The 15,403-nt window shown below is 36.0% G+C and overlaps 1 protein-coding gene, 1 long non-coding RNA gene and 1 pseudogene across 2 annotated transcripts; 2 read left to right on the forward strand and 1 right to left on the reverse strand.

Moving 5' to 3' along the window:
- The first annotated feature begins 533 nt into the window (after positions 1-533).
- Positions 534-1,460, forward strand: LOC145059405 (polygalacturonase-like; annotated as a pseudogene).
- Positions 1,461-9,710: 8,250 nt separating this feature from the next.
- On the forward strand, positions 9,711-11,200 carry LOC145070224 (polygalacturonase-like). Its single transcript, XM_079017166.1, has 2 exons — positions 9,711-10,185; positions 10,280-11,200. Exons 1-2 carry the CDS (start codon positions 9,715-9,717, stop codon positions 11,045-11,047), a joined length of 1,239 nt encoding a protein of 412 aa, XP_078873292.1. The 5' UTR covers positions 9,711-9,714; the 3' UTR covers positions 11,048-11,200.
- Positions 11,201-13,308: 2,108 nt separating this feature from the next.
- LOC145070235 (uncharacterized) lies at positions 13,309-15,129 on the reverse strand. The gene is made up of 3 exons (XR_013689869.1): positions 14,802-15,129; positions 13,668-14,384; positions 13,309-13,445 (listed from the first exon to the last, which is right to left on the reverse strand). It is a non-coding gene; the product is annotated as an uncharacterized LOC145070235 (long non-coding RNA).
- Between the last annotated feature and the right edge of the window lie 274 nt (positions 15,130-15,403).

The raw sequence follows: 15,403 nt of genomic DNA on the forward strand, positions 1-15,403 counted from the left end.
CAAATGATGTTACATACGTTATCTAATTGTTTCTGTAGCTAGTCGTAAGCTAGTAAGCCAGCCTTATTTTGTTATAAAGCTTGTTAGTAGAAAAATACATTTGATCGTTGGTATTATCAAAAATTTTGCCTTATAATCAAACATTTTCCGAATCATTTACATTGAACATATATGTATATGAATCATGGATTCATTACACTATATAACAAAATTTGAAATTTAAAAAAATGAAGATAGAATGTATTATATACAATAAAATGTTAAAAGATGAACTTTTGAAAGGTTAGAAGTGTGAATACACTAATGGATGGTTTGTGATCTTGTGGGCCACTCGGCACCTGCTATGACCCTATTTTTGCAAAGAAAAATAGAAAATGCCTGCAAAACTAGAAAATGCCCTTTATTTGTAGATGATTTTATAAAATAATTATTTATGCCAACTACCTTATTTTATTCAAAATTCTCTTATAAATTCTACTCAAAACATTTCTGATCCTTGCACCATCTCGATTCTTATCGAGAATTTTATGACAATGGCTATCAAGGTTGATTACAACATCATCATCACTTCCGCCATTATCGTCGCTGCTATCTCTCTTATCAGTTCAAAAATGATAGCAGCAACAGTTCCAGGCCTCATAAATATCGTGAATTTGGGAGCCATAGCCGACGGAAAAACAGACTCAACCCTACCATTTCAATCTGCATGGGCTTATGCATGTTCATCATCTAAACCAGTCCCCTCCAACAAGTTTTTCATCCGATCAACTTATTTCTAGGGAGAACGTTGTAGTAACAAAGTAATCAACTTCCGTATTGATGGCACCCTTCTTGCTCCGACAGACTATGAGAAATCCTCTATTGATGTTCGGATTAAGTTTGAAAAGGCCACCAAAGTTTCTATCTCTGGTGGAACTTTAGATGGTCGGGGAACCAATCTCTGGGCTTGCAAAGCCTCTTCTAGTTCTTGTCCAACTAGTGCAGCCGTAAGTTTAATGCTTTTCCGAGTTTATTAGTTTATGTTTCGACTTTCTACTAAATATTTATTAATCAATGGGTGCATATTGTAGACGTTAGGGTTCTACAATTCAAGAGACATTATGGTTAGTGGATTGAGCTCTATAAATAGTTAAAAGTTCCACATCGTGATGGACGGGTGCCAAAATATTAATCTTCAAGGAATCACGATATCTGCTCCAGGAAACAGTCCCAACACCGACAACATACACATCGAATTCTCCACAGGCGTCACTGTTCTCAACTCCCGAATTGCCACCGAAGACAATTGTATATCCATTAGACCAGGTTCATCTAACCTCTGGATACAAAGCATCACTTGTGGCCCTGGCCATGGTGTCAGCATCGGCAGTTTAGGGTGGGCTGCACAGGAGGCCGAAGTCCAGAACGTCACGTTGAAGATGATGACATTTAAGTCGACGCAAAATGGGGTGTGTGTTTGATGATGAATTAGTATTTGAGTATGCTCAAGACGAACGTTTGGCAGTTTGTGTCTACCCAACGATACAATACCCTCTCTAGGCATCATGATGCTGCTAGGAGACAAGAGATTGAGATAGAGACTCAGACAAAGGAGCAATGTTAGGCTCCGGTTCTATCACAGCCCATAACGAAGCAGTTCAATTCCATCGATCGGGGTTTAGGATCAGTATAGGGGAGGTGTAGATCTTTTGGATGTCACAGGTGTGGCAGGAAGGGCCATTTTGGTAGAGATTGCAGGCGGAGTGCGAGAGTTTGTTTACGTTGCAGCCAGGAAGGCCACATCAAAGCTCATTAACCTTTTCTCGTTTTCGATGAGGTGTTGGATCATATACCCTTCACTTGGTAGTTACCCGACGACTGTCATGAGATGACCGGAGTCCCAATGATTGAGAGCTGAGAATTGGGTTGGCTGATCTTCTATTCAGCAATTGTGGTGGTATTGGTATTCATCTGTAATTTCTATTTGTGTTTCAAATTTCGGTTGTTATCATGGATGATCAGTTAAATGGAATCATCTTATTTAGCTTAGTTAAATTGATTTCTAGTTATGAATGGATTAATAATCTTTTCCTCAGTTGTATGTGTATTGGAATTTATGAATGTTGTATGGGTTAAGATTCTCCTATGTATATGGATATCAGTAGTTAGGATCAAGTGGTAAAGTTCAAGTTAGTCTGGGTATCGAAGGATTGTGAAGTTGCCAGACTCTAGCATATCTCAAGTGGGGGAGAGTAGAACCTCGTAGCAGGAAGACCTTGTCTCAAGTTTTGGTTCTCAGTTGAATTTCTCTGAGTTCAAGACATCCACGTAACTGCTAAATCTTTCAATTTTGCATTAAGATGATCATCAGTTATTGGATTTCTCATCAAGTCATATTAGTTTTAGTGGTGGCATCATATGTAGGGTATGTTTGTGCTTTAGACTCTAAGGTGTTAGGATCCCAGCTTGAGGGATGTGATGAGGGATTCCTTGTATGTTCTTGTTTAATTGGGGCTTAGAGGTCTGAGTCACGACCTGAAGACCTAGTAGGATCAATTAAGTCTTTTTGAGTACAGTGTTGTTTTTGGTTAGTAGATCGGGGGTAGGCCGAAGTGTTGTTGTTGCCTAGTGGATCGGGGGTAAGCCCAAGTGCTGTTATCGATTAGTAGATCAGGGGTGAACCTGAGTATTATCAGTAGATAGCTAAGCAGGGCTGTCAGAACCAAGTAGGAGCGTGGTCTAGTTGTATATGTAATCGTTAAGATTCCTTATGTTGGTGCATTTTCATGTGGGGTTAGTATAGCAGGAATTGGGCGAATAGATTCAGGACTGATCAAATATATGGATTTCGATCAGTATAATTGATATAAAGGATGGTTTAGCCTTATCTGCTGGGTTTTGTAAGGATTTCTCACTGATGCATCAGTGTATGAGGTAGGTAGCTTTGATGTGGGATGAACTTTCTATTTCGGGTATTGATGAACGAAGCATGGTCGGGAGACCTTGGTCGAGTTAGGTTGGAAGTCTTAGGTAGCATGAGTGTCAATGGGGCGAATCAGTTTCCTGATGGTGGTTCACGATTTTAGGACATGAAGGTCCTTGACTGAAAGGTTAATTCTTCTATTGAGGAGTTATGGGAAATTGCTTTTCGTTAGTCTATTTCTTTTAAGTTATGTAGAGGTGTCAGGTGGTAACCGATCATAATAAGGTGTTGCAGTAGTGTGCCTCAGACTGCTGGAGTCTCTACTAAAAATTAATTTATGAGTCTGGTTTTGGGTCTTGGATGTTATTGATGCGGGTCTTGGCTTTCAAGCGATCCCAAACTATGTTAGAGGAGTCGGATCAGAAGGACCCTCAAAGGGTAAATTGTACAATACGAGTGAGAGGTGATTTCGAGGAAGAAATCGAATTTAAGTGAGGGAGAATTATAACACCCGGTTTCCGGATTGGGCCGATTTAGGGATTCTGGGAGTCAAATACATTGCTTTTAGGTAAAACCAAGGCTCGCGACGTGAACTGTAACACCCGTTTATTTATTAAGTTAAATAAATTAATTAATGAACGATTAGTAGACCTAAAATAAATAATTATATATCAAAGGATGGTCTCAAAGGGCTAATTATCATAATTTTAGAAGTTGGGGGTTAAAAGTGTAAGTTCTGGATTTAATTTGAGAAGGAATTCAGAAGTTAGGGTGCGTTGGGTAATTAATGGACTTAAATTGAAAAGATTTGAGGGCTTAGGGGCTGGTTGGTAATTTCAAGACTTATTGTGAAAGGAAATTATGGGATCAAGGGCTAAAGGGTAAATATTGGATTAAGATTGAAAGAAAAAGGGAAGGAAGGGGCCAAACTTGTCATTATGGAGGTAAGTTTGGGGGATCGGGGTATATAACCCGTCACCCCTCCCGCTTCAAACCCTAAACCTAATCATTTCTTCACCAGCCGCCATCCTTATGACCCCTTAGCCAGCACCGCCACACCTCCCGTCGACCGAGTGGTGTGCCACCAGAGATGTTTCCCCCTGACGAGTGCCGACGAACCTGAAGCATGCCAAAGACCGATCGACTGCCTCGTAGCCATGGTCGGAGTCGCGAGCCAACTGCCAAGCAACCTCAATTGTCACCGCCGGTGGGTGTAATGATCGATGAAGTCTCAATCTCGCTTTCCTCCGGTGTCACCATTGTTGATGAGGTTACAAATCAACCACCACAGCTGTTGTAACTGCTCCAAATCGCTGCTATCGTTCTTCTTCTTCTTCTATTCATCTTGTCTCCTGCCACCTTGTGGGTGGAGGAACTCATGGCGTTTCCTGTTATCACCGGTGAGTGATGGTTTGGTTCAAGGCTCGTGTGCGACGTGGGTGCGCTGTGGGGGAAGTCCTGTCGAGTAGGGTCATGGAGAACCACCATGGTAGCCGGCCATAGTGGTTGTCATCGCAATATGCCGCCTACTGTTGCCGCCGTACGCCGCTAGATCGATGGAAGGATCCGTTTTCAAGAATGTTTGTGTGTGTGGGTGTTTATTTGGTCTGAAAACGCATCACCACCACCGTAAGGTGGTGGCTACCACCATGCACCACTGCCGGCTACTTCAAGGTAGTTTGTGTGTGTATGTTTAGCTTAGTTAGTGTGTGTGTGTGTGTGTGTGTGTGTTGTTTTGGTATTTTTGTTGTAATTGTAACTCAAAAGCGAAATAATGGAAAGAAATTAGAAACCACCACCCTAGGGTGGTGGCTGCCGCCACCGGCCGCCGTGTCGGGTGGCGGTGTGCTTAGATGTGTTGGGATTGGTAGTTTGGGGATGTTTGGTCTAGGGACTAAACCCTAATTGGCCTTGAAACCTTAATGGCCCCAATGAGGCTTAAAGGACATAAAAGCCCAATCATGTGTCTATGGGCTTAATGGACCCTAATGGATCCAAGGACTTAGCTAATGGGCCTATTGGGCTAAGATGGGGTTGGAAACCCTAATTAGGGTTTAGAAAACCCTAATATTGGATTTATGGGCTTGGACTTATTGGGACCCACTTTTGGGCCATTGGAATGAAATTGTGTGATTAAGCCCAATCACACCATATGACTTATTTAGAAGAATGATTAAGCCTAATCGTCATTTTTTGTGAAACCCTAATTTCACATTGGTGTCTTTTTGGGCCTTCTATTGGGCCTTGATGATTGGGTTGTTAATGTGCCATCCAAAGTCAAGCAATTGGACTAGAATAATTTAATGATCCTAGGGAAAGGCCCATGTAAGGGGTATGGGCGCAATTTGGAAAATTGGGCCATAGATGGGCCATAGTTTGGGCCTTAATGATTATATATTGTTGGGCCTTAGAATGAGACCATGTATAGGCCTAGGCCCAATTTAGAAAATTAGGCCATGTGTTGGGCTTTGATTCCTAATTGAATTTGGGCCTACGGATTGGACCTTGGGCTTGAATAAGACATGCTAGGGGTAATGTAGTAATTACCCAAATATTGTACTTATGGTTATGTAGTAGGAACCAATTATTAATTGGGTGTTGTTTTGGTGTTGACAGTTCGGGAATCTGTCATCCAGCAGCTGGGGTTTAGCCTGCGGGACTTCAGCAGTGTGGGATTGTGTCTACGAGACTTCAGCAGTGTGAGGTGAGTTACCTTCCAGTAGCGGTGGGTCTACGGCCACAATGTCGGCCCACCAGTAGGAGTTGTATGTTAGATGATTGTCTTTGTGATATCATCTAGGTTTGCTACTACCTGATATGTTATATGTTGGCATGATATGTTATATGTGATAGTAGTAGAGTTCGGTTGTTAGGACTGAAGGGTAGGTCAGACACCCCAGATATGTCTGACCGTATGTGATGATATGTTTATATGCTGGCATGATATGTTATATGTGATAGTGGTAGTAGAAGGGGAATAGTCCCCAAGTTCGGTTGTTAGGACCGAAGGGTAGTTCGGACACCCCATATATGTTTGATAGTATGTTTATGTTATGAAATATGTGATAGTAGCAGTATGGGTGGAATAGTCCCCGAGCGTCGGTTGTTAGGACCGACGGGTAGGTCAGCACCCCAGAATGGCTTGACACGGGTAGGTCGGCACCCCAGAATGGCCGTACCGGGTAGGTCGGCACCCCAAAATGGCCGTATCGGGTAGGTCGGGCACCCCAGAATTGCCCGGTAGTATGTATTCTATGTGATTGTATGGTACGTGGTATGATGGGGGAACTCACTAAGCTTTGTGCTTACAGTTTTCAGTTTTGGTTTCAGGAACTTCGTTTTTGAAGGAAAGGAGTCGGCTTGATCGCAGCGCATCACACTATGGTTTTCCGCACACGAGATCTTTGGGATTACACTCTGATATTGTTTTGTGATAACATGTTTTGATTATTTCTACTTGGGTTTTGACATGACATGATATTATGGATGTTTTCTTATACTGTTGGTTTTATAATAATGTATTTAAAAATGAAATTTTTGGCCTTAAATTTTGGGAAGTTACATTAACCATAGAAGGGTCACGATGTGAGGAGTAATTAAATGAAGAAGTTGAATTATGTTGAGCTCACAATGTGAACAGTAAGAAGCTCATGACGTGAGCTGCACTACAGCCCAAACCCATGATCTTTTAGGGCTTCCTTCGTATTTAAATCCCATAAACCTCATTTTAGGGCTCCTAAGTAGCCCCATTTGTCCCTAAACTCTGAAAAACCCTAATCCTATCCTCTTATTGTGATTATTGAGCTTTTAGTGGAGTTTTGGTGGTTTAAAGAAGAAGAGAACTCCATTGAAGCATAGTTTGAGCTTGGAAGTTACATTTGCAACCATTAGCTACACTTCTGGACCATTATGAGTAACCAAGATCCAAACTTTATGTTTCCTTGTTGCTAGATCTAAGGTTTTATGCATGTTTAGCCATGGTTTAAGAGTTAGCGTGTTGGGACTCCATAAAGTTGGCAACTTTATGGGTCCAAGGTGTCCCTTGGTACATATATGCCATGGATCTGAAGTTTGGAGGATGTTTAAGTCCCTGTTAGAGAAATTATCTCCATTTTTATTCATAAATGACCTAGTTTGAGCTCAAGTCTTCTATTGGACATACAATACCTTAAAGCATCGATTTTTATGATCATATAAATGTTAGGAAGTCTCATTGAAAAGATGGATTAGTGGCTTAACGAATTAAGAGGATTTGGATCAAAATGGCACTCAGACGGATCTCACGACAAGAAAGAGATGCATGTCACATCGTGAGGATTGAGAGACCCGACTATTTTGTCCTGTAGTGGCTCACGACGTGAAGCCATAGAAGGTCACATTGTGAGGGCCTGTCTATTGACTTTCATTGACCGTTAACTTTTTGCCCAAGTTTGACTTTGGGATAACTAGAGGATTTTGGGCTATTGATTGAGATTCTATTTGGCTCTGGTGTTAGTGGATTCACGAGAGCAAGCAGTACCGAAAAAGGGATTACATCGCAGTGTTTAGAGTCTTTCGATGCAGGTGAGTTTCACCTCACTATGCTCATGGGTCGAAGGCACCAATGTCGGCCCATTAGTTTTGGTTATCTTTAGTAGAAGGATTCCATAATGACTTTATATATTCATGTAGGATAGACTGATGACTCTTGATCTAGACTCTTTTACCTATTCCTTGTTTGGTTGTGGTTCCTGAGTAGGATCTCCTATTCGGGTGTCTACCTTACCTCTGAGTATATACGGTTATATGTTCCTTGGATTGTTGGTATTTAGTATGTTGTCATGCTATAGGGATTTGTTAGATATGTATCATAGTATATAGGATATTGCTATGCGGTAGTGATATGTAGATCTGTATGTCTACCTATATTTGATGGTTATCATCTAGTGGAGTGCCCTAGGGACTGTGTGTGGTCATGTAGGATAGCCTAAGAACTCTTGATCTAGGCTTTCTTACGTGTTCCTTATTTGGTTGTGGCTCTAGAGTAGGATCATCTGTTCGGGTGGCTATCTCACCTCTAGTTACTTATGGTTACGCACTTCATAGAGTTTAGTTGGTAGTAGGACAGTGTATGATGCGAGGACTAGTAGGAAGTAGTGATTTGTATGATTGATGTTTTCCTGTATTATGTGTTTGCTTGATACTTGATTGTTTATATGTCGACATATAGTAGTATTGGGTTGAGGCGGTCCTGCCTTTTGCTGTATGCTAAGGTACCCGGTGCAGGCCGACTGTAAGCCAAAGACACGAAGGCTCGGAACGAGCGGTTGGGTTGAGGCGGTAGGCCAACAAACCCTGGGCATTCCAGCCCATGGCTGATTTGACCCGTTGTGTGTTGTCATTCCAGTCCAAGGATTGATTGAGCCCGTGTATTCCAACCAGGAGGTTATGGGCCGTTATTCATGCTTGTATGTTTATCGTATGAGGTATTTTGGGAGAAAATCACTAAGTTTTATGCTTATCCAGTTGTTTATTGTTTCAGGTATCATTGGTTGCTATGGGAAGACGAAGGCAGGACTGTACACACTCATCAACAACATTGAGGATTTCACGTTCATTATAATACTCTTATGTTTTTTTTAAATAATTTTAGTTGGGAACATTTAGTTTTTCTTAAAATGGTTTTATAATTAGGAAGTTTTACTTTAAATAAATAAAATGAAAAAAAATTGGCTGTAAAAATGGAACGTTATATATAAAGTGCATCTTTAAGAAATATGGATCAATTGGATTCTAATATGGATCCAATTGTTTTATTAATATGAATTTTAAGAACGTGTACAACAACGAAATGTAAATGCTTTTGTGCAAAAAATTTATACATATTTTCTAATGCCGCGTTCAGAAAAAGTAGTTTGTGACGGATAATGAGTAGCGTTTTGTTTAAACTAAATGCTAAAAGTTTATAGTGTCAAACGAGACTTTGTGTTCAAAATGTAGGGTTTTGTCAAACGTTAGAAGATAGAAGCTCTCATACACTCCGTGCCGAACACGTCCTGAAAAAAAAATAAAGAAAACAATGGTTACTTGCTAAACTTGATCAGTAAGTAACACATGTTTACATTTTAGTCAAAAATACACACATACTCACATGGAGATTACCGACAACAAATTCAAAACTGAATACGGTTTGTTGATTGTTTTTTCTAATATATATTTGAAAATAGAACTTCTTAATGCAAGAGAAACGTTTTTCAAAATCATAAAATAGCTAACACGTTGATTTTATATAAAAACTTCTATAAACCAAAATATATAAAAATATTTTAAAAGATAACTTCTTTACCATCTTATAGAACTTTTAAAACAGAACACAAGTTTTATGATAGTGTAATTTTATATACTAATACTTCATTTAAATATTTCAATCAAAGTTGAATAACTATTATCATTCAAGATTATTATGATAACAAATTTAGATTCCACTATAATCAAACATTTTCGACTCATTTACATTCAACACATATGAGTTGTGAATAATGGACTCATTGCAATATATAACAAAAATTGAAAATTGAAATATTATATACGGTACAATGCTTCAAAATGAAATTTTGAAAGGTTATAAATGTAAATACACCAATGGTTTTGTTTGTGATGTGGCCCACCACCGTATTTTTGCAAAGAAAAACAGAAAATACCCTATTTTTGTAGATGATTTTGTAAAAAAATTCTTTATTCCAACTACCTTATTTTATTCAAAATTCTCCTATAAATTCTACTCGAATTACATTTCCGATCCATGCTCCATTTCCATTCTTACCGAGAATTTTATGATAATGGCGATGAGGGTTGATTACAACATCATCATCACTTCCGCCATTATTGTAGCTGCTGCTTCTATCATCAGTTCAACAACCGCAGCAACAACAGTTCCAGGACTCATAAACATCGTCAATTTGGGAGCCATAGCCGACGGAAAAACAGACTCAACCCTACCATTTCAATCTGCATGGGCTTCTGCATGTTCGTCATCTAAACCAGTCACTATCTACGTCCCCTCCGGCAGGTTTTTCATCCGATCTGCTTATTTCCAAGGCGAACGCTGTAGTAACAAAGCAATCAACTTCCGTATTGATGGCACCCTTCTTGCTCCGACAGACTACGGGAAATCCTCTAGTGATGTCTGGATTAAGTTTGAAAAGGCCACCGGAGTTTCGATCTCCGGTGGAACTTTAGATGGTCGGGGAACCAATCTCTGGGCTTGCAAAGCCTCTTCCAGTTCTTGTCCCACCGGAGCAAACGTAAGTTTCATGCATTTCCGAGTTTATTAATTTAAATTCAACTTTCTGCTACTAAATAAGTAAATAATCATTAATATATGTGTGGATGTTGCAGACGTTAGGGTTCTATAATTCAAGAGACATCATAATCAATGGATTGAGCTCCATAAACAGCCAAAAGTTCCACATCGTGATGAACGGATGCCAAAACGTTAAACTTCAAGGAATCACGATATCTGCTCCGGGAAACAGTCCCAACACCGACGGCATACACATTGAATTCTCCACCGGAGTCACTGTTCTCAGCTCCCGAATTGCCACCGGAGACGATTGTGTATCCATCGGACCAGGTTCATCTAACCTCTGGATACAAAGCATCACCTGTGGCCCTGGCCATGGTGTCAGCATCGGCAGTTTAGGGTGGAGTGCACAGGAGGCCGGAGTCCAGAACGTGACGTTGAAGACGGCGACATTTAAGTCAACGCAGAATGGGGTTAGGATCAAGACATGGGCTAGGGAAAGTAATGGGTTCGTAAAGGGGGTTGTGTTTCAAGATTTAACGATGGTGCAGGTTCAAAATCCGGTGATAATCGATCAGAACTATTGTCCAGGTGAGCACAATTGTCCTCATCAGTTGTCCGGCGTCGCCATTTCGGATGTTATATACGAAGATATTCGTGGCACATCAGCGACAGATGTTGGGGTGAAACTGGATTGCAGCAAGGAGCATCCATGCAGTGGGATAAAAATGGAGGATGTGAACTTGAGTTATGATAACCGACCTGCTCAAGTTTCATGCACCAATGCTCTTGGAACCACCGGTGGTGGTGGTGGCGCTGCCGCAGTAATCCACGATACAACCTCTAGTTCCTGTTTAATGTAAGACTAATGATCCATGCATGAATATAGAGGGGAATTTAGATATATTTATAATTGTGAGAATTTTGATAACATTTAATATGCTTAATTTGTAACTTATATTGGATTGCGATAATACGTTAAAATTTCTTTGTAACATGGGTCATAAATTAATAAAGAGACATAAATTAATAAATTGGTGTTTATGTGTTGCACTTGTATATATATTTAAAGGAAATATTGACTTTGTTCATATATGTCGTCGCAAAAATGAGCGTGATTTCCTATCTAAAATTACATCAGTTCTTTGTAAATCGAAACCCAGCTTTCATTATTTTTTGTAGCAATTTGTTACAAAAGTTTTTGCTATCTCAGCATGATGGACCATTTTCCGGTCTTGCGTTAAGTCAATGGTTTCGTCGTTATACAACTTAATATATATATATATATATATATATATATATATATATATATATATATATATATATATATATATATATATATATATATATATATATTAGTTTACCTGCGCAAAACAGCTGATCACGAATAGTTTGTATAAGCAAATAGTTTTATTGTTTCGATAAATTTTATTCAGGCTTGATGAGTTAGTTCATTGCAGCCTTTTGAAAACTGTTTTGTGTTTGATAGTTCATTTCAACCAATAGTTTCTAGCTAAGTGCATAGTCGCACAACAAAACGGAAGTTGAATATACATTTGAAAGTTAATTTGAAAGTTAATAGTTGATTTTACAATATATAAATTACAACAATCAATCTGAAATATATATATATAAAGCATATTCAATATTTTTTGAATTTTAAAAGGTAGTAATATCCCTATATTAATAAAAGAGTAGTTGTTTTGCCATGTGTCACCATATTAGATATCCTAATTAATATGATGTCACTTGTCAATCAATTAATCCTTCATTTCAAATTTATTAGACATCCTAATTAATATGTTGTTACTTGTCAATCTATTTATTTTCTATTTTCCATTTTAAATTTTATATTATTGTTTACATTAATTCACAAATAAAAGTTATCCGATATAAATTAAAAATTAATTTCACATATTTATTTGAATTAACGAATATAATTTACATAGAGAAATTAAATTGTCTCCTACCTTTTATACCTACAATTATTCCTACCCACTAAAATTATGACAAATCACCATTCAATTTAATTGTAATTAATATATTCCTAATATAACCTTAATGAGTTAGTTAAAAAAATATGGAATGGTGACACTTGTCATAATTTTATTGGGTAGGAATATTTGTAGGCATAAAAATTAGGAAACAATTTAATTTCTCTTTTACATAACTAATAAATACTAGTTGTGAAACCCGTATATTATACGGGTTGATTAAAGCAAAATGTTAAATAGAAACGATTAAATAAGAAGTTTATTTGAATTCAAAATTTGAAATAAATAAAAATTATGAAAAAAAAACATGTAAAAAATAAATAAATTAAAATTATTGTTTAGTTATCAGCCCGTATATTAAACAGGTTAATTATAACAAAATGTTAAACACAAAGGTTTAAATTGTAAATTTATTTGAAATTGAAATTGAAATTTAAAATTTAAAATTTGAAATTAATTTCATTATGGTAAGTTTAATTTATGGAAACTAATTAATAATATATTAGAAATGGAAAATGAAATAAATGACAAGTGGAAAATAAATATATCTCTAAATTATGACAAAATGACATGTGGCAAATTGAATGAGAGAATGACATGTGGCAAAAAAACCTTCATTTATTATAGTAGATATCTCTTAATTAATAATTTATTTAAAACTAGGTGTGAGACCCATGTATTACATGGGTGTATTTAAAACAATTAAATATATATAAACATTTGAAAATTTTGAATTTATAAGAAATATAAAATTATAAGGAAAGTCTATTAATAGAATTGATATGCATTTATTATTAAATTTAAATACCATATGGAATTAATAAAATAAGAAAACCACAAAATTACATGTGGAATAAAAATTAATTCAAAATAACCACAAAATGACATGTGGCAAAATGAATGTGAGTATGACAAGTGGCAAAAAAAACCTTTATTTATTAGAGAAGATAATTGATTAACAATTTTGAATTTTTACAATGAAATTTTAATTAATTTTGTAACCGTGGTTCTTACGGGTTATAAACTAGTATAATATACAATCTTATGCATATTATCCGATACATATATAGCTAACATATATATATATATATATATATATATATATATATATATATATATATATATCCCCTAATCTAATAAATAAGTACCTTAGATGCCACGTGGCATTCTCTAAGGATCCCCAAATCGAATTTTCCCCCTTTTTTTCATTCAAGTGAAACACCAAAAATGCCCTTCACTTCCGTTCTATCTCATCTCTTCAATCTTCCTGCATTAATTTCAAAATTTCCTATTATATCGTTTGACTGAAACAAAAAAATCCCTTTAAATAAGGTAAACATATCCTATTTTAATATTCAAAATGTTTTATACTAAAAAAATCCCTTTAAATAAGGTGAGCATATCCCATTTTAAAATTCACAGCCTTATTTAACGTAATATTAAGAAGTTTATATATCTTTGATCGGTTTTCTTGGATAAATATTCTTACCTTTCTCCATATCATCTTCACACTTCCATTCTTTCACAGACCCATTGCAGGAGCAGAGAAAAAAAAAAGTTCTATTAGTAATCCCTTTAATACCTGTAAGTTAAAAAGCTTTCAATAAACAATCATTAAAAATATCAAAATCATCATCTTAATATAGTAACATCCTACTTTTCGTGTATCTGATACTTATTAGTTCATATATGTGTTTCAAAAATTTATGTGTTGTGTATTTGTTTTTTTACTCTATTCTTCTTTGTTTACAAGTTATTTCTTTATCTCATCAAAGGTAAGAAGTTTTATTAAACATATTAAAGGATTTGAAAAAAGTTTTGTATTTGGATGAAAATGCTTTTTTCGGAGACTTTCTAAAGTACAACCGAATATGAGCTAAATAATGTAACACAATTAAAATTGAAACATATATTGTTTATCTCATACTTATTTAACTTTATGTGCATGTGTATGTGCTTTTTTTATTTTATTCTTCTTTGTTTACAGGTTCTTTCTTTATATTGTTTAAAGTACCAATAATATCAATAAAATACATAACTTTTCTGTATACAAAAACTGTTTTTATTTTTCTGCTTATTCTGTTACACTGTTTTCGTTTTTTGATTATTTTGTTACACAAAGTTCATGATATCAATAAGCAACATGTATGGTCCACATGTCGATCTTCTGGTCGCCAAAATAACTAATCAGCATCACCACCACCCTCTGTATATATTAAAATAACACAAAATGTCATATTTTAAAAAAGATGGATTAAATTTACACACAAATATAAATCCAAATTTAAATTTGTTTTCCTGTTTTAATGGTCCCTGATATTATATAATTTAACCAAACGGTTTCAATACCCATCAACATTATATTTTAATCAAAGCCAAGTTATGAGGTGAAATACCCTTTTAAATACCCTTTACAGAAATTCTTGGTGTTTATTTAAAAAAAAAAACGAAATTTTAATTAATAGAACAAAAATTCGTTATCAAATTATCATCACTGTACAATAGGTAACTAAATCCCAATAAATTAAAATGATTCTTCAACTGGACGTCGAAATAATTTTCAAAAATAAAAAAATAAATAATTCACATTTTTAAATAGATTCAATCATATATCAGAAATTACCTCAAAATCTAATTATCTGTTACTTGACTTCATCCGAGAGGTAGTAAGCGCTCCAATTGCTTCGTATTCAAACACCTACTAACATCTCTTCTGATTAATCACTCTGACTTTCGTCGATATATTTCCCATATATATCGCACTACTTTTCAATTCTATCGATAACGATTTCTCCACTGAATCGCTAAAGCCAACATGAAAAACCTCCACTTATTCTTTAACTCTCTGATGCAATTCTTGATTCTTCGATTTTTCTGTTTCTGCTGAAGTCGGCTCTTAGGTTTAGGGTTAGGGTTTGAGTCGTTCCATTCTTTCCTCTTTCATTTTAGGACATCTTTAGAAATGAAGAAAAGTAGATAGTATCATGCATACTTCTAATATCTAATACAAAGTGATAGATTACTAAGTATTAGATTTATTATTTATTTTTTACTAAGTATTAGATTTATTATTTATTTCTTTTGTCATAGTTATACAATATAAAAAAAATATAACTTTTTTAACGTTACGTTTTTTAAAAATGTCAGATACTTAATAATTTACTTTTTTGATAAAAAAATATATGTATAAACAAAATTTTATTTTATATGTATATTTTAATACAA

The sequence above is a fragment of the Lactuca serriola genome, chromosome 1 (assembly GCF_051521515.1).
Source record: "Lactuca serriola cultivar US96UC23 chromosome 1, Lser_US96UC23_V15, whole genome shotgun sequence".
Lineage (NCBI taxonomy): Eukaryota > Viridiplantae > Streptophyta > Magnoliopsida > Asterales > Asteraceae > Lactuca > Lactuca serriola.

Coding starts and splice junctions, on each gene's coding strand:
- LOC145070224 (XM_079017166.1), top strand. CDS start 9,715: ATGATAATGGCGATGAGGGTTGATTACAACATCATCATCACTTCCGCC. Junction 10,186..10,279: donor CTTGTCCCACCGGAGCAAAC/GTAAGTTTCATG, acceptor TGGATGTTGCAG/ACGTTAGGGTTCTATAATTC.